The sequence below is a fragment of the Rhinolophus sinicus genome, chromosome 7, assembly GCF_057876585.1.
Source record: "Rhinolophus sinicus isolate RSI-liver-muscle chromosome 7, RSI-T2T, whole genome shotgun sequence".
Taxonomy (NCBI): domain Eukaryota; kingdom Metazoa; phylum Chordata; class Mammalia; order Chiroptera; family Rhinolophidae; genus Rhinolophus; species Rhinolophus sinicus.
Window position 1 is genome coordinate 43,026,330 of NC_142507.1, and position 27,894 is coordinate 43,054,223.

A 27,894-nucleotide genomic window follows, 5' to 3' on the forward strand; every position below is an offset into this window, starting at 1 on the left:
GCCTGTTATCGGACAAGGGGCGCGTGTGAAGCCCTTTTGTTTTAGCCACGAGGCTGTCAGTGCCCACTGATGGGATCACCCAGCAGGGACACGCGGGCTAGAGCAGAGAGAGGGGAGACCACGCGGAGGAAGGCCTGAGGGTTGCTCCAGCCTCCTGGTAAACAGACACACAGGTCTCCAGAGCATTTGATGAACCTGCACAGCCCTCGCTCCCCACCCCCAGGTTTGCTCTTACCGGGCTCACTGACAGAGTGAGGGCAAACCCTTCTGCTCTGGCACCCTGCCAGAACCCCTGGCTTCACCCAAGTGCAGAGGACCTGTGACAAGCATGTGACCCAGCAGCCAGCCCAGGACAGGCCACAGTGGGGTGGAAGGAAGGAGCGCAGGCAAGGGAAGGTCATTTCCAGCAGGGGGAATGACCTGGGTTCTTGAAATTCATTCATTCATTCTTCATTCATTCATTCATGCATCCGTTCAACAAACTTTTATGGAACACTAGTATATTTGGGTTCTAGGGGAGCTAAAAAGCTGTCTCTATCCTCAAGAAGTTCATAGTTTAGTTGGAGGATGGGTAAGAAGTGTGCACAGAAAAAGGGAGACACACACAAGAGAGAGACGGAGACCAGAGCATCTTGGGGTCCAGAGGAGGGAGGGAGGAGACTGTCCGTTGCATTCCTGTTGATTGCAATGGACAAGTTTCCTGAGGAAGGGACATTTCAGATGGTTTTAAAAGACATGATTTCAACACAAGAACTTGGGAGGGGTGGGTGAGAGCAGCAGGCCAGGCAGAAAGAGATTGGGAGCTCCTGGGGCGGGAACCGTGGGTTTGGTCTCTCCCTGGTCTCTCGTAGGGCTCAGTAATCATTCATCTTGTTTGTTGAATGAGGCAAAGCAGTGGACTTCTCTTGGCTCCTCCTCCTTCCCTGCTAGCTGGACCCACCACTGAGCACCTAAGCTTCTCTCAACTTAGTCTCCTGGGCCCTTTTCCTTCTACCAAACCCATATCTTTGACCTTAAAGGGAAAACATCCCTTCTCCTGACCACAAACTTTTCCTTGCATCCTTGAGCTTAAACCCCCCCACCCCCAGGACGCTGCTCCTTCAGTGGCTTCTGCTTCTCCATCTGTTTAGCCTTTTACTCTCTGGGCTTCTTTCCTGTAACTGTTAAACATGGTCAAGCAACCCCCACATCCCCTCACTTCCTGATTAGATGCTGCATTTCCTGAGGACCAAAGTCCATGCAGTACCATATGTGCCTCTTCATGGGTCCCTCCGAATCTAAAGACAGTGCCCTCAGTTCAGAAAACATTCACTGAATGGATGGATTCTGAACCTGTCACCACCTCCCACCCCCAGCTTCCTCAAAGTGAAATCAAATGTCAGATGAATGATTTACAGGTGCTTGAGGAAGGGGGCTGGTCTGGCCTCTCTCACTTCTATTTATCCTCCCCAACTCCAGTCATTCCAGAATAATTATACTTCCCAGAGCCCACCACACTCTCATTCACCTCCCCTGGCCTTTGTGCGTGCTGTTCCCTCTGTCTAGAATGTCCCTTCTGCACCTGAGGCACTTCCGCTCTCAACACAGATCAAGGGTCTCCTTCTCTTGTAAGCCTTCCTGACTTTCTTCCCAACCCAAGCACTTCCTTCTAACTCCCGACCAGCACTGTTGCTCTGTGTGGGAGCAGCGTGTTTACAAGCCTGAGGGTAAGGGGTGGGTCTTGTTCAATGATTTTAGCCCTAATGCCTAGGGCCTGGCAATTGGTGGGTGCTCGGTGTTCATTACGTGAACAAGTTAATTAATATTTGGAGAAGAGCTAGTGATTTCAGAGGTACATGTCCAGTTTTCCTCTTGAGTTCTGGCTCCCACCTGCAAAGAGGAGTGAAACTTCCCTAGGGGCACAGAGTGTCCAAGCTGACATGAGCCCACAGTCCAGGATCCCCTAAAACTCAGCTCTAGGAAGACGCTTATTTGAAGTTGGCTTAAAAAATTAGGTGTATAGTCCATGATATTATTTTTTTTAAATTCAAGAAAAACTGGAATATGATTTCTATTGTGGTGTTCTAAAAATATTCTTTCTATGGTTTTCTGCTTCCTTCATAATAAAATAACTTTGGCATGACAGTCTTCTTGCGTAAGTGAAAACACAATTCAGTGAAATAGTGTTTTATGAGCTTTCAGGGAAGCAAATATCTGACCTAAGAATGGGGTGAAGGGAGGGGAGAGGGGCTCCTAGGGAGCAAGCCCCCCCCCCCATTAGAGCAGGCTCAGGGCCTGGAGTAGGGAGGCTTGGGGTTTCCATCTTTTTCAAGGGATTTTGGCACCGGAGTCGAGGATCAATCATTCTGAATCAATCAGCAAATATTTATTGAGTGATGATAGCATGTGGAGCTGTAGCTGAGTGGAACAGAAGATGCGTTGAGCCTAGTTGACTTTCCGGTTCATTCTGGCCATCTCATCACTATTACTTCTGTGAGTAATTGTCACTAATATTCACTGGACATCCACTCTGAAACAAGGGTCCAGTTATAGCCTGGTATTACTTTTCACAAACTCTCTAACACAGGCAGTATTAGTTCCACTTAACAGATGAGGAACCTGGGGCTCACAAGCGGTTCCTACCTGGCCCCAGTTCCCACAGCTAGAAACTAGCAGATCTGAGATCTGAATGGAGAGTTCTTACTTCAAACATAGAATCCTTTACTAATGATAGCCAACGTCGGCAAGAGTCTCCCAAGGGTACAGAGTGTTTTCCAGGAAATTTCTAATTTGATCCTAGCACTAATGACGTGCAGTCATAATAAGTATAACCCCCATTGTACAGATGAGGAAACCGAGGCTCAGAATGTTCCAGCAAGTTGCCAAAATGTCTGTTGGTAGATGGTATATCAGGATTTGAGCTGCAGCCAATCCTTTGTTCCTCCTACTATACGTACCACGTCGAGGACTAGACCATCTAGATTTGGCTCCTCTGAGCTTCTGGCACAGAGCTGGGCACTGTAGTCTCGTAGAAGAAACTTAATTCTGGGAACAGAATTCTCTCTTAACAGCCGCACAGAGCCCTCGTGCCACACTGTGTCCTTGCCTGGACTCTGCCTCAGGCTCCTGTCCTTGGAAGAAGAGAAGGGAAGGGTGCCCCAGGCCCGATGGCCAGGCTGCTCTGGGGCCAGCAACTCAGCAGCTCTTGGGAGCTGGAATGTGAGGAAGAGGGGTGGGAGCTGTGCTGGGCTCCCAGCAGGAGGCTTCCTAATGAATGGACCTATTGGTTGTGGCAGTTATGTGGGCCAGTTGTGGTTAGGGGAAGGGAAGACGCTCCTTAGCACACTGCATTCCTGCTCCTGTCAGCAGCTCCAGGCTCCAGACCATGTGTGAGCACAGGCCCTGTTCACCCTTCTGGCTCCAGGATTAAGCCTGCCCCCCACCCCACACCCTCCTGGCCCCCGGAGTAAGGACCCTCCCCACAGGATCCAGAGGAATGCTCATAGCAGGAAAGGGGCTTTCCTGAAGTGCAAGCAGCCTTGGCCACATGCCCCCCACCTCACTCCCACTATTCCCTGGCTAGGGCACTGCTGAGGAGGCCTTAGCACAGCCATGCTGGAGTCATCTTTGAACTGATCCTGGAGGAGCACTGACTAGCCGGCAGGGACAGTGCCCTCCAGCTTCACTAGTTCCTTAATAATGATAGCTCCACCCCTTATATAGCATCTACTGTATTTCAGGCAATGTTCTAAGCATTTTACACATCATAATTCGACTTTACAGAAGCTCTGTGAGGAAGATGTTGTTATTATCCCCATTTTACAGATGAGAAAACTGAGGCACAGAAAGGTGAAGTAACTTAGCCAAGGTCACAGAGCCAGCAGGAGGCAGAGCTGGGATTTCAACCCAAGCTGACCCTCTTCCTCAACACATGCCATTGCTCTGACTCTTCCCACTCCCTGGGGAGAAGTGCCCAGCACTGGCCAATGGAAAGGAGATTTGCCACCTGTCTGGATGGCTTTGGGCTGGGCTGGGACACTGGCCTGGTGCTCAGGGCAGCCACAGAGATGAGAGCCCGCAGGCCGGAGTGGGCATCCCTCCTGCCTCTCCTTTCCTCACATAGGACAACCCTGGAAAGGCTTCCCCTGCCCATTCATGCCCAGCCTGGCACTCCTGTGAGGAAGCTTCCTTTTGGACTTCCCAGTTGGCACTGGGCAAACCAACATAGAGAACCCAGGCCAGGAATCACCTTAGATCACATCAGGTATTTGGGACCTGAGCTCTTCCAACCCCCTTGCTTTTCTCTGCTCCAGGTTTCTGGCCCCTTTCAGGGACTTCCAGCACCCATGCCACTCTGGCCCTTGGGGCACTTCGGACATTTTCCCATCATTACACTCACTGCCTAATGCTGGACTGTCCCTGACATGTCTGTCTCCCTGGCAGTCTGTGAACAGCGAGGGCATGTAATTCAACTCGCCAGGATGAGCACAGAGCCCAGCACACAGTGGGGACTCACAAATGCTTATTGCGTGAATGACGGCTACACATGGCCTGGGTTCTCACTTCCTGTTTCCAGGTAACTCTGAAGTCATGCAGGGCCAAAGATAGGAAGTGGGCCCTGCTTAGACACCAGCAGACATCTCATCCTCTCTGTGAGTCTCTTTTTCCGATGAGGGTTAGAACAAACTTTCATTCGAGAAGTGTCCTCAACTGGGCAGTTGTGACTCTCGGGGGTGGGGAAGGCACTCGGGAAGCCAAAATTCACTCTAGATAAATCACTCCTTCATTTTTAGATTGACAGGTCAGTCCATGAGAGCCCACCGAGAGAGCCTGTCCTGCGCTGGTGCAGGAGACGTACCCCACCTGGCAGTGGCAGTAAGCTCAGGGCTGAAGACAGAACTGAGCTGCTGGCACAGACAGCCACCCAGCAGTGCCTGCCTTCCAGGGGGAAGGCTCCTGGCGGCATGGCCCCGAAGCCAGTACAGGTGTTTCTGCAGCTATTAGGACAAAGGGGACAGCTGGCTCTCCTCCAGCCAGGGGGAGGTGTGGTCTCAACATTAATCGCTGGTTTCCTAAAGTACTGAGTGTTGGCTCTTGATAGTTTACCAAACACGAGGTCTTTACAGCGGCCCTGTGAAGCCAGCTGGATGGGAGCTACCATTCCTATTCAATTAATGAGAAAGCCAGTTCAAGCCCCCTCCGTTATGGCTGCTTTACATGTCCTTTCATGCTGTACCTTCTCCCCCCCTTAAAAAGGGAGAAGGCATGACTAAAAGGCCAAAGTGGACAGGATGGGGATGGGTGAGTCAGGGGTCTCTGCACACCCTGGCTCTCTCTGCAGCACCTTGCCGGGAGCGCTGGGACAGGAAAGCAGTGTGCCCTCTGCAGCCCCGGGCTTCCAAGGCCATTGCTATCCACCCCAGTCCACTTCCCAAAGACTATGGGCCACTTTTGTGTGTATAAGAGAGAGAGAGGGAATGCGAAAAGAAAATAAAAGAAAAGGAAAGGAAAAGAAAGAAAAGAAACCCTTTGTGATAGAATTCAACTCCCTCAAAAAGATCCTGAGGGGAAATTGCCTGTCAAATAATTTCAAGGAAATGACATTTCGACAACCAGCAAATGAGGCTTTCCTCCCACTTCCTGCCATCCATCTCCATTTCTCTTTTTAATCTCCCTCCTCCCACACTTGGTTCATTCTGGCAAGCAGGGTCCCTCTGCTACTCCCTTCTGCCCTCCTCCGGGGTCAGCTGAGCGCTGCCTTCTTGATGATGCTACATTAGGAAATCATTGAAACCCCAAATCTCAGATTGTTCCAAATTCCTCAATGCGTCCCTTAGGACCCAGCTCCGGACATGACTCCACCAGTAGTCAGAGGCGAGAACAGCAGCTAATCCGACCAAGGCGAGCACACAGGAGGGACGTAGAGTTGGTTCATTCCAGGCCTCTCTCCTGAGACCCTCACCTTAGAGGGTGCCGATTCATGTGTGACTCTGGAAGGGGTGGGGTGGGGGGGAGGGCTACACCTGTCTGGATCTCCATTCACTCATCTGAAGCAATATGGGGTGGAAAAGCGTTGAGTTCTGTGGTTCTGACACTCCTTGCCCACAGAACACGCAGGCTTGCACTGGTGTGAACAGCTAAGGAGCCACAAGCAGATGTCGCCATCCTGCTGGCTTGGCCCTGAGATCCAGCCAGGACCTGCCTGCCCACGGTCTCTCAGCCAGCCAGCCAGGGGCAGGAGTCAGGAATACCTGCACTGCAGGAGAAAGCACAGGAGATGCCCCGGGGAGCCCCGGCAGGCACTCCACAAGCTCTTCCAGTCTCAATTTCCCCCTGACTGGTGGTAAAACTTGTCTGAGGTCAAGCAGATTCACACACAGCCTTGCCTTTTAATGTAACAGAGATGAGACAGGTGCACGTCCCACTGTGGAGGCACGGTTTTCCAGGGCCCTGTCATTCTTCTGCAGCTCCAGCGTCCCATAGCCTACTATTCCAAAGTTTTCTTTCATATCTAAGTACTTACTTGCCCTGGGGACCCCCATATGTCATCCATTTGACCTTTCCACCACTCCTTGAGGAAAGGGCTTATTTCCATTGTACAAATGAGGAAAGACGGATTCAGAGAAGGAAGGGCTTTGTCTAAAGTTGCACGGCAAACGAGTAGCAGAGCGGGGACTAAAACCTGGCATTGGAATTTCCAAATCCACTGCACCATGTTGCGTCACTGTTTAAGACCCACGTGAGTGGAGAGATAATAATAATAATAATAATAATAATAATAATAGCACTTACTACCTTTAGGTCCTGTGCTAAACACTTCACCCTATTCATTACTGAACATTTTAATGACAAAGATAAATTAACGTCTCCATTTTGTAGATGAAGAAGACACTGAAACTGAGAGAGGTTTGTCCAGTCACACAGCAGATAAGGCAGAGCTGCCAAGGTCAGATAGCTTGTAAGTGGTGGGGTCAGGGTTCAAACCTGGGTATGTAAAGAATTTCAGCTGAGGAGGGTTTAAGACCCAAGCCTTGTGCTGACAGGAATGATGGATGCCTTCCAGGGGCAGAGGTGTCTGTCCCTCCGTTAGCCCGGGGCAGGGTTGGTTTGATAAAGGAGGAAGCAGGTAAGATTTGACTCCCTTCCAACAAGTCAAGAGTTTTATCTCGTCATATGACTGTACTTCCTATAAACGTTTATCAGTCCTAAGACCTGTGCTGTTAACAAGTTATCTTAAATCGTTATTGTACAGGGACCACTTGACAAACATGCCTGCAGGCTGTAAACTCTCAACTTCCTTCCTCTAAGCTGGGCTCTGTCTCGTCTTCCTTCCTCAAGGCTCTGAGCCCCTATCCCTGCCTCACAGCCCTTAGCTCTGACTGCTCCCAAGCCCATGAAAGTAGGGACCACGTCAGCATGTCCATTATCCCACCCCCAGGACCAGTGCTGTGCCTGCCACTTAATAGTCACATGGTGCACATTTGTCAAATGAATTAATGATTCTCGAATGCACTCATTCTACTCAATCACTATTAGCTGGGTACCTACTATGTGCTAGGGACTATTGACTTGGAGGTAAGACCAACCTGGGGGAAGTCCCAGTCCAGGGTGGGGGCAGAATATAGCTACTAGTACGACCTTACATATTTTTTAGAATAATGTGGAGGATGAATGAATGGCAAACAACTTATCAGAGCCAGCAAGGAGGAAGGAGCCAAGTCCAGTGGAAACACAGGAAAAGGCCTCATTGAGCTGCTGGGGGCTTGAAGAAGGCTCTGCTGGTGGAGGATGTGGTGTGATTTCCACCTTGAAGGATGTGGAGTTCGCCTTAAGCACAGGTGGGGCCAGGGGCATTCCAAGCAGAGGGACCAGTACTGAGCAAGGGCATTTGAGTATAAAATGACTGCTTGGGGCTGGAACGCGTGACAAGAGATGCCTCTTCCAGGCTAGGCCCCATATCATGTATTTCCCAGGAGGTGGGCATAGGTGGTCTCACAATGGGATTGAAACATTGAATCATAAAAACGTGAAACTAATATTTAAAAAAAAGTAAAAAAAAAGAAAAGAAACATTGAATCATAACGAAGAAAGAAAAAGCTCCTGAAGTTGGCGTTATAATTAATAGGTTCATCTTATTAGGCCTCCGTTAGAGTCATTTTATGTAGAGACAAAACGTGATTAATCTTCTCAGTAAATGCATTTCCAAAAGCTCCAAGGGAAATCTAGAGGCCAGGTGCTAATCGCCCCATGTTTTAGCAATCAGCAGGGAGCATGGGTACCAGCCAGCATTTACATCACCCGCAGGTCAAGTGCCCAGAGTGCCTCTTGGCACACAGCAGAGCCTCCCAGCCCCCTATCCCAGGACACAATCCTTCCCCTCCTGGTCAGGTAGCTAGCCTCCCTGCCTGGACCATGTCCCAAGAATCGGAGACAAGACCCCAGGAGGGCTGCTTGAGTGCTCCTAGGAAAGAGGGGACTGCCTGCAAACCCGCTGACTCAGGCTGCACCAGGTGCGGCTTCGTGCACAGCCGGGGAGACTCCAGTCTTCAATGTTTGTCCCTGTTCTCAGCCCATTTCCTGGTCAGATATGGGAATTTTCAGGCCTAAAGGGAAAGTCCCTTGAGAGGAATGTTAGAAAGAGGGAGAAAGCACCGGATCCGCCTGGAAAGCACGGAAGGAAAGGAAAGGAAAGGCTCGGTTCCGCAGCGCGCTCGCCGAGGGGCGCGAGGCGGTGGAGCCCGCGTTCCTTGGCCGAAGGCTTTGGAGTTGAGCACAGAAGAAAAGGCCACTGGAAGACTGGCGGGGAAGCCCGGCCCAAGGGTGGGGGCGGGGAGGCGGCTCAGTGGGCCTCTCGAGTGTGTCTGTGTCTGTCAGTGCGCGCGCGCGCGCGCGCGCGCGTGTGTGTGTGTGTGCGCGTGTGTGTGTGTCTGGCGCCTGTCCAAGGTGATTTCCCATAAACCACATGCCCCCAAACTCCGCTTTAAAAGGCTGTGCCGAGGAGCTGGCCGGTGGAGCCGGCTGGGGAAAGTGAAAGTCAGCCTGGTGCGCTCCACGCCGCCGCCGGCTCTCCGCACTCCCAGGACAGCGGTGCGGCCCTCGGCGGGGCGCGGACTCGGCGGCGGCCAGCGAGCCAGCGAGTGAGCAAGGGCGGCCGACGCGCCGGGCCGGGACCCAGCTGCCCGTATGACCGCGCGGGGCGCCGCCGGGCGCTGCCCTCCCACGGTAAGCTGTGGCCACGGCGCGGGGTGGGCTTGGACGCGAGCTCGGCGGCCGGCGCAGCCCCTTGAACCTAACAGCATCGGCACTCAGGCTGCGGGGGCTCTCCAGCCGCGGCCGCGGGCTCCGGTTGCCAGCCCATCTTTGCGTGCGTTCGGACTGCCCGCGCGGCGGGGTTGCACTGGGGCTGACACCGGAGGCGGCCCTGCAGCTGCTCCTGGGGCTGCGGCGCTTCCCTGGGAAAGGAAGGCTACTCACCCCATTGCACGGAGGGGTACACTGAGCCACTCGCTGGCGAGAGAAAGGGGTTTGCAGCCACGGGCAGGGGCTCCATGTCCTAGGGGGCCCCTGCCTCTCTCCCTTCTGACGGGCTACCGTTGAGGGACAGGCGGAGTGGCTGTGTGCTGAGTGTAGCACCTTCCCCAGTGGGTACCTTCCTCATCCGCCATGCACATGCTTCCAGACTCTGCTGGGGAGTGGGCGCTTCTGGATGGAGAAAGTTCAGGGTCATCCACTTATGGAATGCCAGGGCTTGTGCCCAGGAACTGCTGGCAGAAGGAAAGAGCTGGGCAAGCCTCTACATGTTACAGCTCATAATCAGGAACGGTTGGGGACTTGGGTGGCTGGATCAATTCTGTTTTGGGGGGACTAGACTCCAGAGTTGCCTGGGGCTAGCGCTGAATCTTTTTCTTGCAAACTCGGGTGCAGTCCGTTGGAGAGATCCTGGGCTTGGTGATGGTAGAGGAAGGTAGAAGGAGGGTTTGGTGCTGGGGAGCTGTGGACAGGGGCTGGGGCCGCTCAGGACGGCTCCGGCAAAGTCCTGCCCCCACCGAGGGCAGCGGCTGCTGCAGCTCCTAGAAAGTACATGGCTGCACCGTTCATGAACAGTAAGTGGTCTCCCGATGGGTTTGCTTCTGTGGAACCCTGGAGGAGAATGGCAGGAGAAATAGGGGGGGAGTGAAGCAGAAAAATGTTTGGAGGGGCAGGGAAGAAGTTGCAGGTTGGGGGAGAGGGAGAGCGGAGCCACAGCGGAGGAAGAGCCCAAATGGGAGAGAGGAGACAGAGCTGAGAGAGGAAGCCCTGGAGGGCAAGGTGAGAAGCAGCAGGGACAAAATAAGGAGCTGGAGGTGAGACCATGTGGAAAGTAAAAAAGAAACAGAAAAGGGGGGTAGTTTTCGACAGGGCAGCCCAAGGACCCATCGTGCCAAGGTCTCTCCAGGGACCTTATTGATGGGGAAGATGGAACAGAATGGGGACAGGAGACGATGGACAGCTAGGCTGAGACGTCCCAGCATCTCTCTGAGCCTGCAACAGAGTCTCCTTCCTGGCTGCCCCAGATGCCAAGACTGGTGTGAGTAGGAAGAAGAAAGAAGCAGGAGAAGAGACAGCCCAGCCAGATACACGCTAGAATGTTAACACTTTGGTGCCAGTCCAGATCCCCCTCTGAGACAAAATTGGGACCCAGGTGCAGGGGTGGCCCCCTTTGGCACCCTTAAAGTCGGTGTCCCTCACGGGGGCTGCACTCATCCCACACGAAAGCCTGAAATAGCTCCAAAACCAGACTGCCCTTGGGGTTAAGCATTGTCCTCCCTTTGCTGTCCCGAAGCATCACTGTCTTGAAGTGCTGTGGCAAGGATGTCTTCCTGAGCATCCCCTCCCTGTGGCCCTTTCCTCCATACCAGTCACACCGGGCGCAGAGCCTCAGTGGCAGCCAGCCTGGAGCAGACATACCTTCTGCATGTTCCCGTTTCCTCTAGTGGGCCCTGAACCAGAGGTTCCTGAGGACCTGGGCAGTCATTTCCACCCGGGGCTACCTCCTCAACTGCCCAACACAGCCCAAAGGTGCCCCCTTCTACACTCTCCCTTCCCTAGGTCAGGCCAGGACCCTCACCCATGCCAGTGCTGAATGGCATTGGGCCATCCTGTGCCTCTTCCCTCCCGGCCTCACCCTCCCTCTCTCTGCCATCAACGTCTCCGCATCTTTCAAGGTCTCACTGAGGTCCCTCCTCTCTGCAGCCTCGCTGGTAGCCCGGCCAGGGTCTCTCCTCCCTGGGACGAGCTGGCAAACATTTGGGCTTTTATTTATATATAAATCAGCAGGTTGTTGTGGGCTGTGTCACAGCCTCCCTGTGTTTTTCCAATGTGCTATTTATTTGCAGTATTTGTCCCATCATCTGGATTACCAAGGCAGAGCCTAGAGCCCAGGAAGGTGCCAGCCCTCACCCCACCCTGACAGCATGTCCCTGGATCTGGGGGCATCAGCTGCCAGGAGGCAACCTCCAGCTGGGGAAAGAAAGCCCAAGGGTTTTTCTCTACCTCTGTCTGGAGAAGGGGAGACTTAGGGCCAGGGAGACGGCTAAGGGGTGAGGAGGAGGAAGAGAGGAAGGAAGGGGCATGACAGGGTGTCAGGAGCCAGTCCTGTCACTCAGGGGGAGCAGCTACTGGGCCAGGTGGGTGCTGAAAGAGGGGAGAGATCTCAGGAATGTCCTTGCCATGTAAAGAGTTAGCTGACTGGATGCCTGATGGGGCCTCTGACAGGCAGGGGCCCGCCGGGCATGGCCGAGAGCTGGTACTGCTGCCTGCCTCTGGTCAATTGGTTGGGCTCCTTTTGATATACACACACTCAGGGCTCCAAAGGTCTCTGGCATGGGATAGGTTCCCAGTAAAACTGAGTTTGGGCCCTTGGTTTTCCCAGTAGCAGAGCCAGACCAGTGTGGAATCAGGTGGGAGGAAGGGCCAGGAAATGTCTCCGGCTCAAAGTCTGGAAGCCGGTACATGAACATGGATTTGAGCACAGTGTTTGATGTTGTCAGAACAGAATAATGGGTAGACATGTGTGCTGCAGTCAAGGCGTTTCCTGTGGAATTGGAATTTAGACTGGTAGTGTACCTCCCAGATCTTCACTACAAGTTCAGTGTATAGTAAGGTTTGGCTTGGGTTAATCTGGGAAAGCTTCTTGGAGGAGATGACATTTGGGTTGTTATCGAGAGAGAGCAAGGTTGTGTCATAGCTGTTAGGCAGTCCTGAGAAAGCTGGATTTGGGGAACACTGCATCCTGGGGTGAGGAAAAGAGCCTGTAGCCTTGTAGGTATGAGGGCATGGGGTTTCTGGGGAGAGTGAGAGACGGGGAGAAATGACACCCTCTCTATCACAGACATGGCTGGGCGCCCGGCTGCTGCTGGTCTGTCTCCTGGTGAGCAGGAGTATTACCGAGAAGGACTTGAAGAATTGTAGCTATATGATTGGGGATGGACACCTGCGGCTCCTGCAGCAGCTGGTGAGTGTGTGGCCATACCTACCCTTCTCCCTGCTAGGGAAACTGAGGCAGAAGCCAGGGAGCAGGGTCAGAGAGGGGTGGCAGGTAGAGAAACAAGGCTGTGCAGGACATGGCTCGTGGCCCCCACCCAGCTCCCATGATGCTCCCCTCATTGACCTTCTCAAAGTCAGGGCCTCTGACCCATTCCCCTCCAACCCTGAAGCCCTGGCTGGCTCCCCTGCAGGCAGGAGACAGAGTGGGCTTCTAGCTGGTTGTCTGGGTGAATGATTGCCTGGAATGTTAATCGTGGACCATGTAAAGGCTTGTTAGGCCTGCCGTCTGTCCCCCAGTAGGATGCTTCCTCTAAGGAGCCAGCCCAGGCTGCCTGTTGTGTCCAGATGTTGCCTCTAGCTCCCGGACTCCCAGATGTACTGCCAGCCTGTCACCCAGGGCCTCAGCCAGATTTGGAGGGGAGGCTCCTGCCTAACTCGCTGCCCTCCGCCCTCACGTCCCTGGTTCTTGCCTGAGCCCTGGAGCTGAGATGGCCTGCTCACCCAGGGCAGTGAAGGAGCCTGTGCTTCATGCTAATTGGGCCAGCAGAATCGTCAACAATTCCAAACATGGCTCAGCCAAGCAGAATCAGGTTGCTGTCATGGCTGCTGTCCTGCTCAGAAGAGAATTTACCATCTCTCTGGCCAGCCAGGCAGGGTGGGGCACTATTGGCGAAGGCTAGCTCCAGGGCCCTGCGCTTGGGGCTGGGCCTCCTGCCTCTCTTACCCCTACACTTCTCCTGCATGAAGCTGCCGCAGCAACTCAAAGTAGACCTAGAGCCACAGTACTCTCTGAGGCTTAGAATCACAGAACCACTACTCTGGGGGCCGAGGAGGGCTTTCAGGGCATCTGGCCCTAGCCCCTACAGATCCTGAATCCCCAGAACTCATCTAGCCTCTGCTTGAATTCCTTCCATGACAGGGAGCTCACTACCTCCCACAGGAGATTTTGTCCCATATCCTTTATTAAATAGTTCTTCCCTATAACTAGCTGGCACCTGTCAGATTTCATGGAGTGGGAGGTAGAAGAAGAGACTTCTTATTCTTCTACAGCCCTCCGCTGGGCACATGGGAGGCACAGGTCTTCCCCTAGCGTTGGCCCTGTCTTTCCAGGTGTGGTTGGTGGGAAGGTGGATAAGGATCAAACCCTCGTCCACCCAGGAACTCTAGTCCCCATTGTTAGGCAAGTTCAGTCAAGCTGCAGACACCCTTCTACCACTGGCCGGCTCTCTCTTACAGATTGACAGTCAGATGGAGACCTCGTGTTCAATTGACTTTGAGTTTGTAGACCAGGAACAGTTGGTGAGTTATGGCTGTTTACAAGGCGCAGTGGTATGCACTTCCCAGGGTGGGTATATGTGGTAGTGTGAAGGCCGGAGAAATCCTAAAGCTGGGCAGGGTGAGGGTATGGGGATCCCTGTGGGTTCCAGGGTCCAGGGCTAGGCAGAGTGAGGGGCTCAATTCCCGTGCTGCTCCCCTCTCCTGGTCCCTAGCGCATGTCAGGTCTTACTATGTGCCAGGCACTTCACTAATTTAATCCTGATGAACTATTGTGTGGTACACTCATCTTGTTTATCGTCCCCAGAGAGGTTAAGGGAGCACAGCGGTAAAGGCCTGATGTGAACCCGGGCAGGTTGGCTCTAGAGCCTAAGGCAAAACAATATGTCTTCTGGGTCACATGCTTTGCTTAAGTATGTCACCTACATCCAGCAGGCAGGCCAGCAGCCAGGGGGTCAGTCTAGCCCCTTACTTCCTCTTCCTGCCCCACCCTCAACCAGACACCAAGTTCTACTGGTTTGGCCTCCCAGCAGCTCTGGGTCCTGCCCCAGCCCCACTCCATTATTTGCTTGGACAATTTAAAGAACATCCGAAATGTGCTCCCTGCTGCCAATGCACCCCTCAACCCACCACTAAAGAGACCTCTTGGAACCCTAACCTGTTACTTTCACTTCCTTTATCAAACCTGTCAGGCAGCCCCCCTCACTCCCGGAGAAAGCTCAGGTTGTTTAGCCTGGGGTTTACAAGCTCCAGTCTCCACGCACAGCCCCAGCTACTCGCCCATTCCCTGCTCCTTCCTGCTCCCAGGCCTTTGCACAAGCTCTTCCTGATACCTGTAATGCCTTTCCAAGTGTCCCCACCCTGTCTCTTGTTTTGTTTGTTCATCTTTGTGTTTCATACAAAATTGCCATGATGCCCAGAGGTTGCTCCCATCTCTGAGTTTCTCCACATCTGACCCATACACAGTTCCATTGGAACTGGAGACCCTGCTTTCAGTCCAAAGAATAATCTCAGTATTTCATTCATTCGCTCACTCATACCTTAACAAGCATTTACTGGGAACCTACTGGACCACGTGCCGGGAATACAGAGCTAAAGCAGAGCCTCTCTTGAGGCAACCACCGTCGTCTTCAGGGAGGCAAAACACTGAGGTTATTCTTTGGACCATGAGGTGTACCTCTACGGCCTGAAGGATTAGAAGGAACCATATAGTAAAGGACTTTCTTTGTGAGAGAGAGAGAGAGAGAGAGAGAGAGAGAGAGAGAGAGAGAGAAGTTCTCCAGAACCCACCCTCCCTATGCACTCCCATTCTGACTAAAGTCTCATCCCCCAGCCACCCGAAGTTCTCTCTAATCAGAACCCACATGTCCTTCCCTCTACCCCATTCCCCAGCAGTACCAGGTCCCAAAGAGAGAGAAGGAAAGGCCAGCTGAGGGCAGCATCCTCCTTACTACTAGAGTGGTGTGGGCCCTCCCCTGGGGGAGGGGGTGGCCGGCCTGCAGCGCTCCATCTGCCTGGGATGGGGGCCATCTGGCCATAAGCCTGGACTCCCAGGCCACATTGGCCAGACCATCAACTCCAGGTTCTCCTTTTTCAGAAAGACCCGGTGTGTTACCTTAAGAAGGCATTTTTCCTGGTGAAAGACATAATGGAGGACACCATGCGTTTCAAAGACAACACCTCTAATGCCAAGGCCCTGGCAACGCTCCAGGAACTCTCTGTGATGCTTCAGGACTGCTTCCCCAGGGAAGAGCAGGACAAGGTAGGAGAGTCCGGAGCTGGAAGCACTGGGGAAAGGCACAGGGTGGCTCTGGGGGCCCCCTCCCTGCCCACATGTGCAGAGTGCACTCACTTCCCTCACTCCACGTCACTGTTTGCTCACTCACTCTTTCCTTTCTTCTTCCCACAAACTTTGCTAAGGACTTAGCATTCAGGAGACACAGTGCTACTGTGTTTCCCAGAAAATAAGGCCGAGTCTTATATTAATTTTTGCTCCAAAAGACGCATTAGGGCGTGTTTTCAGGGGATGTCTTATTTTTTCATGTACAACAATTGACATTTATTCAAATACAGTCATGTCATCTTCTTCTGGAACATCGTCATAATGTACTAAATGCACCCGTCTGGCTGACAATCTTAACTGGGGCTTATTTGCAGGGTAGTTCTTATTTTGGGGGAAACATGGCCTTCACAATGTCTTCATGAACAAGAGCTACAGAGTTCCAACCCTCATGGAGCTTCTAGTGAAGTGAGGTTGGCAGCCATTAAACAAACAGGGGCACAAATAAGAGGAATTACAAACCCTGAGGACTATTTCATTCATTCAACAAATGGTTAATGAGTGCCTACTGTGCAGCAGGTACTGTTCTAGACACTGGGAAACAAACACTGACAAAAATCCCCACATTCATGGAGCTTACATTTGGGGGTGGTGAGACAGTTAACAGAACATGTAAGTAGAATACGTGGTTTGTCGGATGGCAATAGCTGCATTGCAGAAGAGAAAACCAGGGGAGGGAAGGCCTGGGGGAGGTGAGGCAGTGAGCCATGAAGAAGAGCTACACAGGGCTCTGAGAGGGAGAAACGGGATTCCAAAAGGGGGTGGGGAGGGAGAGACAGGGAAGGCTTCTGAGTCAGAAACTCATGTGAGGTCCATAGGTGGGTTAAGTGAGGAAACAACAAGCCTGGTCAGAACATTCCAGAACAGAGAATGCTATGCACAAAGCCCTAAGGTAAGCAGGAACGTGTACATTCAGGAACCCAAAGGATGGGCAGAAAGGGAGAGAGGAGAAGAGATGGGAGCCAGATCACCTGGGGTCCAAAATGTGGGATTTTGTCTAAAGTGCGGGTGCAGCCGTGGTGAACAGGCAAGTGAGCTAATCTAACTTAATGCTTGAGACCTCCTCTCTGGTTGCTGTGCGGAGAATGGCAAGTAGGGAGCAGGTAGGAAGGCTGGGAGGCCAGCAGGAGGCGCAAGTCCCAGCCAGAGACTAGATTTGGCAACGTGGAGGTCACTGCTGGAAGCAGGTGCAGATCTGGGTGAACAGAGAGGAAATGGAGGCAACACTGTAGAGTAGTTTGGCTCCAAAAGGGTGCAGAAAAGGAGAGATTGCCGGGGGAAGTGTGAGATTGAGAGAGGAAGGCTTTTTTTCATAAGAGAGGTATTAAAGCTGTTGTTTTCCAATGTTAAGGTTCACCAGAATCACTTGGGGAACTTATTTAAAATACAGATTTCAGTGTGCACACCTAGAGAGTCTGATTCACTGGGTCTGTGGGTGGGCCCAGGAATGTGTATTTTAACAAGCCACCCACCCTGTGGGCACTGGTTATTACTGAGGGGACCGACTCCAGGAGGGAGGGAGCCATTGAAGCTAGAGGAGCTAGTCTCCTGAGGAAATGGCTGTGGAGGGATGAAGAGCTCCTGAGGAGAGAGGGCACAGCCTCTGTGGAGGCAGGTGGGCATCTGGGACCTTCTGTCTGATGGTTCCTGGTTTCCCGTGAAGAAAAGCGAGACAGCCAGCTTATCTCTTTCTTACAACAGCCCTGCAGGAAGCTAGCACAAATTGTTTTGACTTTGCCGATGAGGAAATGAGCCCAAACTGGATAGTTCACTTGGCCAGTGTTACCTAACTGGTGAGTGATGGAGCCGGGCCCAGGCCTTCTCATCCCTACGTTCATTCATCATTTATCTGGTAAACATTTATTAAGGGCCTGCTGTGCACAGACCATGGGCTACAGAGATGCCTTCAAGGACTTCACAGCCTTGCAAAGCCCCTAGTTCTTCCCCGGGTGGCTCAGTTTAAGGGAACGTTTGGTATTTGGAAGTTATCAGCAAGTAGGCCGTAGATGAAGCCATGGACATGCATGGCACTGTCTGGTGTGAAAGGAAAGGTGGGCCCACGACTGAGCCCCGAGGAATGCCAGCATTTAGAAGTCAGGTGGAGATGGAGAGCCTGCTAAGGAGACTGAGAAGGAGCCACTTAAGAGAGGGAGGAGTACCAGGGGTGTGTGAAGTTTCTCAGAGCTCCAGCGCGTGTGGGGAGCCTGGGTGCCAGAGCAGAAGTGAGAAAAGTAGCTCAACAGACAGGGCTGGGGTAGCCTCTGCCCTCCTTCTAAGACACACCAACACCAGAGCGGGGCCCACAGGCCCATGGCCTGCTCCAGGCCATTCGCTACACCATGGCGCCACCCACCCACCTCCCCAACAACTTCTCAAATGTTTTCTCTTTGCTCTGTGGATCAGGTTAGCAGATCTTGACCTGGCCAACAAGGCCCTGCAGGCCCTTGCCCTTGCTGACCTCTCTCAGTTGCATCTCTCTCCGCTCTCCTCCTGTATGGCAGTACTGTAGCCACTCTAGCTTTCTTTCAGTCTGTCAACAGTTCAGGCTCTTTCCTACCTCAGGACCTTTGCACAGTCTATTCCCATTGCCAACCCTGTCTCCTTTCCTGGTTAACCCTTGATCATCTTTCAGTTGGTTCCTTGGGGATCTTTGCCCTGAGCTCTTATTTAGGATCATTCAGTATTTCTTCACAGGGCTCACTGCACTTGTGACAATGGATTTAGTGCCCATGCCCTGCTGGACTCAATGTCCAACTCGGCCAGGGACCACGTCTCTCATTCATTGCATGATTCCCAGGTAATTACCACATGCTTGGAATATATATATTTATATATACATATATATATACATATATATATGTATATATATATATATACATGTATATATATATAATATATATATGGATCCATGAATAAGTGACATACCTCATGGCCTCAGACTGATTCTGCTGCAAACCAGGGCAGAGAGGAGGGAGAAAATGAAAGAGAAAAAGAAGACAGATGTGAGAAAGGCCAAGGGAATTTGACAAAGAATCTAGAGAACGGGGCCAATCCTCGCCCTCACGAAGGGGGGCCCTGCTCTCATTCCAGGCCTGTGTTCGAACTTTCCATGAGACGCCCCTCTGGTTGCTGGAGAAGATCAAGAATGTTTTTAACGAAACAAAGACTCTCCTTAAAAAGGACCAGAACATTTTCAGCAAGAATTGCAGCACCAGCTTTGCTGAATGCGTCGGACAAGGTAAGTCTGGAGGGGGCCAGAAAGTGTGGGCTGGGGGAAGGTGTGTGGAGCAGAGCAGGGACTGGGAGGTGACATGGGGCTGGAGGGACTCCCGGGAGGCAGCCTGGCTGCTACTCGTGCCTCTGTGTGTGTAGATGTGCTTGTTTCGTGTACATATGTGGCTTCATGTACCTCTGGGTGGTCCCAGGCACATGTCTGTTCTGACATGTGTGTGCATGCACACCTACATATGTCTGCATGTCAAGACATCAAGAAGGATCATGCTTGTGGCTGTGAGATTAGGGAATGGAAAAGGGGGCCCCTCTGGAGAGCCCTGTAGGCACCGAGGCTTTCCCCACCAGCTCTACAGTCTGGCTGAATGTGTGTGGGGGGTTCCATGGAGAGAGCCGAAGCTCCATCTGGGAGTCAGGGCCCTTGCTCCAGGAGCTCTGCTGCGAACCACCAGGATACCCTGGCTGCAGAAGTCCTCAGGATGCTTTGAGTGTCCCCTCAAGGGACAGGCTGGATTTGAAGTCTGAGCATCATTCAAAGTCTCCCAGTGCACACATGTATACTCTGCGTGTCTTCGTCTCTGCGTCCTGTGCCACGTGTGCCGTCCTACATACAACCTTGCTGCCCGAGGCAGAGGCTGAGGCCCTACCACCTGCCAGTGGCTAAGTCCAATGTCTTTGCTTCAATGTCAAGGCCTCAAGCCTTGGCCACATTCCAGCCCCAGCCTGTTTCTTCCTGTGGCTGCGGCTGTGTGGTCCCTTGCTGTGCATGAAACCACCTTGCTGCTTCCAGCCAACATATTGTCTTTGGGCTTTGAGGGTGTCTTGTGTTAGTCCTGGAGGCCACTGCTCAACCTCCTGGGCAGCAGCCCTGGCTTGGCATCTGGCCAGCTGGAGCTGCAGGAAGGGCTGTTCTCTTGTCCTCGCTGACCGTAACCCTCCGCCTGTGCCTCTAAACCCCACTCTCTGTTCTCTGCAGTTTGCACCTTCCCTGCTTATAGCCAGCGTCATGAGCATCGCCTCCAGTCCTGTCCTCTCCTCAGTCCCAGGGCTGAGTTAGGGGATGAGGGGCCCCCCCAGACCCATATCCCCCTCTCAACCCGCTCTGGGAAAGCTGTTCTGGAGGCTGGTGACTCTATCTCTTCCCCGTCTTTCTCTCTCCCTCTTTCTATGGTTCTTTCAGATGTGGTGACCAAGCCTGATTGCAACTGCCTGTACCCCAAAGCCACCCCTAGCAGTGACCTGGCCTCTGTCTCCCCTCAGCAGCCCCTTGCCCCCTCCATAGCTCCTATGGCTGGCTTGACCTGGGCTGACTCTGAGGGGACAGAGGACAGCTCCTTCTTGTCCAGTGAGCAGCACCTTCGCACAGTGGACCTGGGCAGTGCCAAGCAGCGACCACCCAGGAGTACCTGCCAGAGCTTTGAGTCACCAGAGACCCCAGGCATCGAGGGCAGCCCCACCGGAGACTCACCTCAGCCCCGCTCCTCTGTCGGTGCCCCCATCTCTGGGATGGAGGACGTTCTTAACTCTGTGTTGGGCACTAACTGGGCCCTGGAAGAGGCCTCCGGAGAGGCTAGTGAGGGTTCTGTACCCCAAGGGGCAGAGCTTTCCTCCTCCAGGCCAGGAGAAGGTAGAATCCAGGCAGAGATCACCAGACCAAGCAACCGTTTCTCAGCAACTTCTCCACTCTTCCGATTGGCAAAGGGTCTGCAGCCAGCATATGTAACTGGCACCGCCCTGCCCAAGGTGGGTCCTGTGAGATCCACTGGCCAGGCCTGGAGTCACACCCCTGAGAAGACAGACCGTCCGCCTGCCCCGCCCAGAGACCAGCAAGAGCCAGCCCCTGCCAGCGCCTCATCACTGCGCCCTCACGGCCTCAACGGTCCCTCCACCCTCTCTACTCAGCCAAGGCTTCCCAGCAGCCACTCCTGGGGCAATGTGCTGCCTCTTGGGGCGCTGGAGGGCAAGAGGAGCACCAGGGACCGGAGGAGCATCACAGAGCTGGAAGGAGGAGCAAGTGAGGGGGCGGCTAGGCCCCCGGCCAATTTTAACTCCATTCCTTTGACTGACGCAGGCCATGAGCTGCCCGCGCCCCAGCCCCAGACCCCGGAGCGTGTCTCCCGCCTGTTGGTACCTGGAGTCATCCTGGCCCTGCTGGCCGCTGGTGGCCTACTGTTCTACAGGTGCAGGCGGCGGGTAAGGAAAGCCTGAGGGACAGGAGGGCATCTCCTGGGGACAGTGGCACGGTCGGTCGGTCGGGTGGAGGAGCAGGTCCAGCTGGTGGGAGGTCCGCGTGGGTTCAGCCTGGGTTCTTCAGACCCTGAGACAGGAGTCTGAGCACAGAGGAGGGGGTGTTGAAATGGAGGGATTTTTTTTTAAGAATGGGGAGGGTTCAAGCTATAAAGTCAAGGGGAAGGGACGGAGCAACAGGGAGTGGGAGAGAATATTCTTAGGCCAACAGCAGGCTGAGAACCCAGATGGGAGGAAAGCGATGCTGTGTGAGTGCCAGGGAAAGGTGTTCTCTGGGGGCTCTGCAGAGCCTGGGCCCAAGCACCCTAGGGTAGGAGGCAGCCTGTGCAGGTGGGGGAGATAGGGCATCGCCAGCAGAGAGGCTTCAGGGAGCTCCCCTGGCCCTCGGGCTGATCCCCACTTCTGGGTACCTGGGGGAGACTTTGGCAACTGTCTCATTGACTCCCTGGGTGGCCCTGCCTGGGGATGGGGCTATGGTCCCCCCAGCCTACCCTAGCTCCTCAGTGAGCCTGCTCTTTTCTGTCCCCAGAGCCACCAAGCACCTCAGACAGTAGATTCTCCCATGGAGCGACCAGAGGGCAGGTGAGAGTTGTGGGTTTTTTGGGGGGGCGGAGGGGTGGGTGCTCTGTAGAAACTAGTGGCCTGGCTTGTCTTGGCGTTTATTTCCTCTTGATTTGGGGGAGATTTTCTCCCACTTGCTCTGAGAAAATACAGCTCAGAACAGGAGGAGGGGTGGAGAGGAGGAAGAGTGTCTCTTCTTTCCTAGATATCTGGGATATTTCCTGATTTCTTCTTAGGGTTAGGCATTTCCGGGTCTTCTAAATCTGAGAGGGCTGGAGCACATGTGCAGGGGGTTGGGAGGCAAACTTAGGGGGATCCCTCACTACTCAGTTGCTACTGAAGTCTTATGCCAGCCCTGTGTTCTGCCCACAGCCCCCTGACCCAGAATGAAGACAGACAGGTGGAACTGCCAGTGTAGAGGGAATTCTAAGGTAAGACTCTGCTTTGGATCTCTCTCCATCCCTTAAAACTAGCTACATCCTTTTTCAGTCACCCTAACTTGTTGGTGATACCACCAGCTCCCCTGAGGCCCACAGACTTGACTCGCGCCCCTCTTTCCTACTCCCTTTCCCATCCATCACCAGGGCTGGCCAACCTTCTCCTTTCCGGGTCCTCAGCTCTCCCCACAGCACCTCCATTCCCTCCGTCCCATCCGAGGCCAGGCACTATTACCTCTGCATTGGTTATTCCTTCTGCCTTGGGCTTCTAGTCTTGCTGGCATCTTCCAACCCAAAACAACCAACATCTTCTTGTGTAAGGTCTTTACCCTCCTGGGGTATTTCAGTAGCTGTGAATCGCCAACACACTGTTCTCAGCTTGGCTCCCAAGCTCCTTCAGGAGCTGCCCCTAACGTGCATCTCTTGCCAGCTTCCTCTCTGCTTGCACCTTGATTTGACCCTTCTCCCCAGACAAGATCATTTCTGCTTCCCTGCTTTTAGATTCATGGAGCCATAGAATCTTAGAGTCTTGGAAGGGCTCTCAGAGGTCAGTTGGCCTAGCGTCCCACTCCAAAGGGGCCTCCCCTCTCTGCATCCCTGACAAGGAGTCACCCAGCTTCAAATTACACACTCTCAGACTCAGGCAAGCTCCCTGCCATCTCCCAAAAGCACTGTGAGGACCTTCTTCCTCATGAGAAGCATAACTGGCTCCCCCTATGACCATCTTCCTATTCTCACAAGAGCCCCCCCCCCCCAATATCTAAAATCAGTTATCCATGTCCCCTTTAAGAATTCTCTAAGCTAAGTGTGGCCGAGTCCCTCAAACATTCCTTATATGATATGGTTTTCAGACCCCTCACCATCCTGGTCGCCCTCCTTTGGACACACTCGTTTCTCAATGTCCCTCTGAAAATGTGGCGCCCAGCCCTCGACACAGTGCTCCAGACGTTGTCTGACCAGCTCAGAGTACAGTGGGACTGTTACCTTCCTTGATCTGGACAGTGTTCTGCTATTTACACAGATTAAGATTGCATTAGTTTTTCTGTTTTTTGTTTTTCAAACAACTGCATCGTATTGTTGTCATATGTTGAGCTTGTGGTCTATTAAAACCCCTAGTTCCATTTCCCGTAAACCTCTGTCAAACCCAGCTGTCTATCCTGTACTTGGACAACTTAACTGTTTCAACCAAAGTGCAGTTTATAGTCACCCCTGTGAAAACCACGCGGTTGGTGTCTGCCCGTCACCTGAGCCTGTGGAAATTGTTTTCTGTCCTCATTCTGGCTTCCTCGCCCTCCCACGTGCATCTCCTGCACACTGATTGATGCCGTCTGTGGTCCTTGCCAATGTTGTTGATAAGGACGTGAGCCTCGCCTGCCGGTGGCTCCAGGCGGCCCCGCCCTCCCTCCCTTCCTTCCCCTGTATCCACAGTTAGTGGCAGGAAGTTTTCCTCCACTACCTTCTGGTTGCTCCTTTAGTTCATCCCCCTCTGCTCTTTTGTATTTGTTAAATACCATTTCGATTTGCACTTATTTGGATATTGTTTTTATACATTTGAACATTCTTATTTTATGTGCGTGTGTACATTTGGCACCCCTAAAAAGGCTGTAAGCCCCTTGAGGGCAGGGACTGTGTCTTCCACCTTTTTTGGCATTTCTTTTTCTGTCCTGGGTTCCAATACAAAGATGGCTTCTTTGCACTTGCCAAGAACTCAATAAATGTTGACTGACTGGCTTCAAGGCTGACTGACCAGTTGACTTGGCCAGTTGTCTCTAACTGACCAGCTTTCTGGCTGACCAGTTAACCAGTTAACTAATGGACTGGGACTGACTGGCTGATGAGCATGTCGGGTGACTGACTGACCAGTTGACTGGCCGGTAACTGCCTAACTGGTTAGTCGTTGATTGGGGAGATTATTGACTAACTAACTAGCAGGCTGATTGCCTGACTGGCTGGTTGGCTGACTGGCAGACTAGCTGGGCTGACCCATTCTAGTTTCCACTTACCCCCGTGCCAAATGCCAGCAAGTGCCTTAGGGCCTTCCCACATGTAGAGTGACATGTCTGGGCCACTCTGAGAAGATATGAGATCTGACAAATGCTCAAAGTCAGAGGAGCCTATTTAGACAAGAGCAAAAGTAACACATCTGTAATCCTGGGGTCGCCCTTGTTTGTCGGTACGGTAAGTGGATCAGCGGGAACACCGGCGGGACTGTGAGGATGGCCCAGACCCCCGTGGGACTCGTAAGCAGAAGATGGACTAAGACTCAATGCTGTACCACCCTCGGACTGCCCCCTGGTCGGCCTCTGTGCCATCTCTTCTACGCTCCCACTCTCTTCTCCCTGCATGCCTGCTCTCACGTCTTCCTCCCCTCAAGGTTTCACTGACAGACGGAACCCAAGGCAGGGGCCACATCCAGACCCCTCCTTGGATCAGTAGGTCTAGCCTCAGGGCTTCTCCAGATCATGTGCTCAGAGTCTCAGGGAGATTCAGGGCCCGCCCCCAGACTGACTGCTGCTCTGATGAGAAAGATGAGAGAGGGACCCTCAGAAAGAAAACGCGGACACCAGCCCTTCCACTCCAGGGAACCAGGAGATAGGGCAGTGGGCTGAAGCTTGCCCACTTGGTCCTTCTTCCCTCTTTGCCCCAGCAGGGCCTGTGGCCAGCTGTACCCAGCATGGCTCACATCCAGCTTACGGCTCCCCCTTCCTTCTCCCTTCAGAGCATGGGAATGGGCTTGGAGCCAGAGGCTGTGGTCCCATCTTTCCTCTTTACCCATCAATGGCTTTGCCAGGAGGGCCTATGGACAGTCAGGGAGAGGAGGTCCACACAAGGTCCAAAGTCAGATGGTTGGATGGAGTCCAGGGGATTTCTGGTCTGGGAACAAAGCGTTCTGAGGATGCCGGGCAAGGGGACAAGGACGGGGGAGGGGTGGGGAGTGAGCGGGGCCCTGACTCCCATGGATGATGCAGGAAGGCCCCTCCAGAAGGAGGCTTGTTTAGGAGTGAGTATGCCAAGCGGCAGGGAGGGAGTTTCCTTGTCCCAGAATTGCCTCTAGTTCTTCCTCTTCAGTTACCACTGTTCTGCTCCTCTGAATATTGTGTGTGATGACCCTCTGTGATGAACAGTGTGGAGGTGGGAATGAGAAACTCCTCGTCTTTGCTACAGTTGACAGGATTCACCCTTGGTTCATTGGACCAAGGCCTGCGAGACGCTCTTGTCTGAGGAAGGGTCCAGCCACACTCCAGTGCCCCCTTCCCTACCTGTCACACCCCACTGCTTGAGCAACGGCCTCTGCCCCCGGCCTTGCTCAGACCTCCACCAGGCCCCGTTACCTCCCTCTGTGGTCTCTGGTTCTCCAGAAGGAGGTAGGAGGTGAGGACAGTCTGGCCAGTGGCTTGGACTACTGCCAGAGAAAGCTGCCTGGTCCCTTGCGGTGTCTGGGGTGGCTGGGAAGAGGAGGGAACGGATGGGAGGAAGTCCTCCCTGTAGCACCCCAAACAGCCCACAGGAACGCTAATGCTAATCCCACCCATGTCCTCAGTGACCCCTCCCTCCACTCCCACTTGGCTGACCTTCCTTTCTTTCTCTCCTCTACAGCTGGGCGCACAGGACAGTCTCTCCGTGGAGATACTATGGGGGCATCCGCCTCCCTCCTCCCCAGCCATTCTCCTAGGAATATGGCCTGCCCACCATGAGAGCTCCTGCCTCCCAGGACTAGACCAGAGCAACCAGGCTGGGGTGCCTCCATCCTAGACCCTCAGACTCTGCACTAAGGGGGCCGGAGGATGCCCCCCACGCTGCTGATATTTATCGTGGGCCCTGGAGGCTCCCGTCCACTTGAGGGAGGCTGGCAAGCCCGGCTGAGGACCCTCTGCCCCTCAGGGGCTGTGTTCTTCTCCCACTCCCCTCCATCCGACACCTGGGCCAGGGACCCAGAGGCCCGTGGATGTGGGAGAACAGTGTGGGCACTGAGGAATGGAAGAGCCCTTGTGCCCAGAGGACCCACTGGTAGGGTGCCAAGGGATCCCTGCGCCAACAAGCAAGGACTTGTGTCTAGAGAGAAGGATGACATTTGCAGGGTGGGACAGCGTCGGCTGAATTCCCAGAAAGGTGTGCAGCCCGAAAGACGGGAAGAGAAGGCCTGCAGGTCTCCATTGACAGCCCGAAACGGGTCTACGCCCTCCACTTGCCTACGTGTCCTCTGCTGGTTGCCAGGTGGACAGGGGAGGCCAGCCCTGCCCTCAGGAGCTGCCTGGCTGAGCTGGTGATGCCAAGGTGAAGACCAAGTCTGGCCTCTGCCCTGCTGTCCCTCCAGCCCTTCCAGAGCTTCTCCCGGATGCCGCGCAGAGGCTCCCCTCATGAAGGAAGCCATTGCACTGTGAATACTGAATCTGCCTGCTGTACGGCCTGCCGTCCGTCCCTGTGAGCGAGCATCTGTCCGTCCTCCCGCCCCTCCAACCTCTCCCCCAGCTTCCTGCACTGAGTGCCTGAGCCGGCCTCGCCTGTCGACTGAGGGAGCCCCTGAGCCCTGACCTTCTGCTGACCCAGCCTATGCCTCCCCAGGGTGGATCAGAGTGGGAGAACTGCTTGGGCCTCCAGCCAGAGCTGGTCTTTAGGCTGTATTGTTGGCCCAGGTTTCTGCATTTTGCACTTTGACATTCCCAACAGGGAAGTGACTAGCGGGAGGAACAAAGGGAGGGGAAGCAGAGGCAGACACAGGGAGAAATGGCAGGATGAGCTGACTGAAAATGGGTCTTTGGAATTATGGGGATGGCCCTGAGGTTGGGGGAGGCATCTTTACCCCCCAGCCCTGTCTCTTGCCCTGTAGTGAACCCCTGCCCCAACCACAGCTGCAAGGCGGCTGCCAGCAGGCACCTGGGGCTGAACGGGTTGTCCCTCTTAGAAGCCCTCCAGCTCTCACAGCCGCCTACCCAATACCACCATCTCTCTGACCAGGCAAGCCAGGGTGGAAGAGGGATCGGGAGGGTCCAGGCATCTGCTTTCAAGTCTGCCTTAAGGACCTTAGCTGCCATGGCTAAGGCTCTAGTGCTGAGCAGCTGGTGACAGGGCTCTCAAGTGCCCTTGGTCCCTTTGTGCTGCTGTGTCTCTCCTCTCCTACTACCCTGGGCTCTCCATTGGGAGACCCCACCCTACCTGGCTATTGGGCTGGGGCCCTTGACCTTCCCTTCCTGCCCTAGAAAGCGAGGTTCTGCAGGCCCCACCTCCCTGCCTGCTGCTAACAGCTGAGGGAAGGACAACTGAGGCCTTTCCCCAAAGGGCTTCTTCTTCTAGTCACAGACTCTATATTTGATACTAGAAAATATGTATTTAAAAATGGAAGGAAAAAAACACACAGAAAAAAAGTCATTCTTCCTCTACCCCCACCCCTCAAACATATAGTATTTTAAAAGTCAAGAAAGCAAAGAGCTTCTGCAATGGGTTGGATTTACTTTCTTGACACAGGAGCGGGAGGGGCCCAGAGCCACCTCTGGATGTCTCCCCCGGCCACCTGCACAGGAACCCCCATCTTTTTCTCTGAGAAAGCTGAGAGGGAACATTGGCTCACACACTGTGAGATTTTGTTTTTATACTTGGAAGTGGTGAATTATTTTATATAAAGTCATTTAAATATCTATTTAAAAAATAGGAAGCTGCTTATATATTTAATAATAAAAGAAGTGCATAAGCTGCCACGTGTGACTCATGAGAAAAGTTGCTTTTGGCGTGTGGGTGGCAAAAATGGGAGTGGGCTCATGCAGTGCTGGATGAGCCCCAGATCAGAAAGAAAGCTTTTACCAA

General features: G+C 53.5%; 1 protein-coding gene across 3 annotated transcripts; it reads left to right on the forward strand.

Annotated features, from left to right (window-relative positions):
* Positions 1-8,989: 8,989 nt before the first annotated feature.
* Positions 8,990-27,788, forward strand: CSF1 (colony stimulating factor 1). 3 transcript variants are annotated; one of them, XM_019730482.3, is made up of 9 exons: positions 8,990-9,201; positions 12,350-12,472; positions 13,741-13,803; positions 15,377-15,541; positions 18,710-18,857; positions 20,031-21,043; positions 21,627-21,679; positions 22,031-22,089; positions 25,693-27,788. In XM_019730482.3, the coding sequence occupies exons 1-8, from the start codon at positions 9,163-9,165 to the stop codon at positions 22,074-22,076; spliced, it is 1,650 nt and encodes a 549-aa protein (XP_019586041.3). In that variant the 5' UTR covers positions 8,990-9,162; the 3' UTR covers positions 22,077-22,089; positions 25,693-27,788. The 3 variants fall into 3 exon arrangements, with proteins under 3 accessions (XP_019586041.3, XP_019586044.3, XP_019586043.3); XM_019730485.3 differs by having other exon boundaries at positions 20,922-21,043; positions 25,693-26,915; XM_019730484.3 differs by lacking the exon at positions 25,693-27,788 and adding an exon at positions 22,947-23,831.
* Positions 27,789-27,894: the final 106 nt, after the last annotated feature.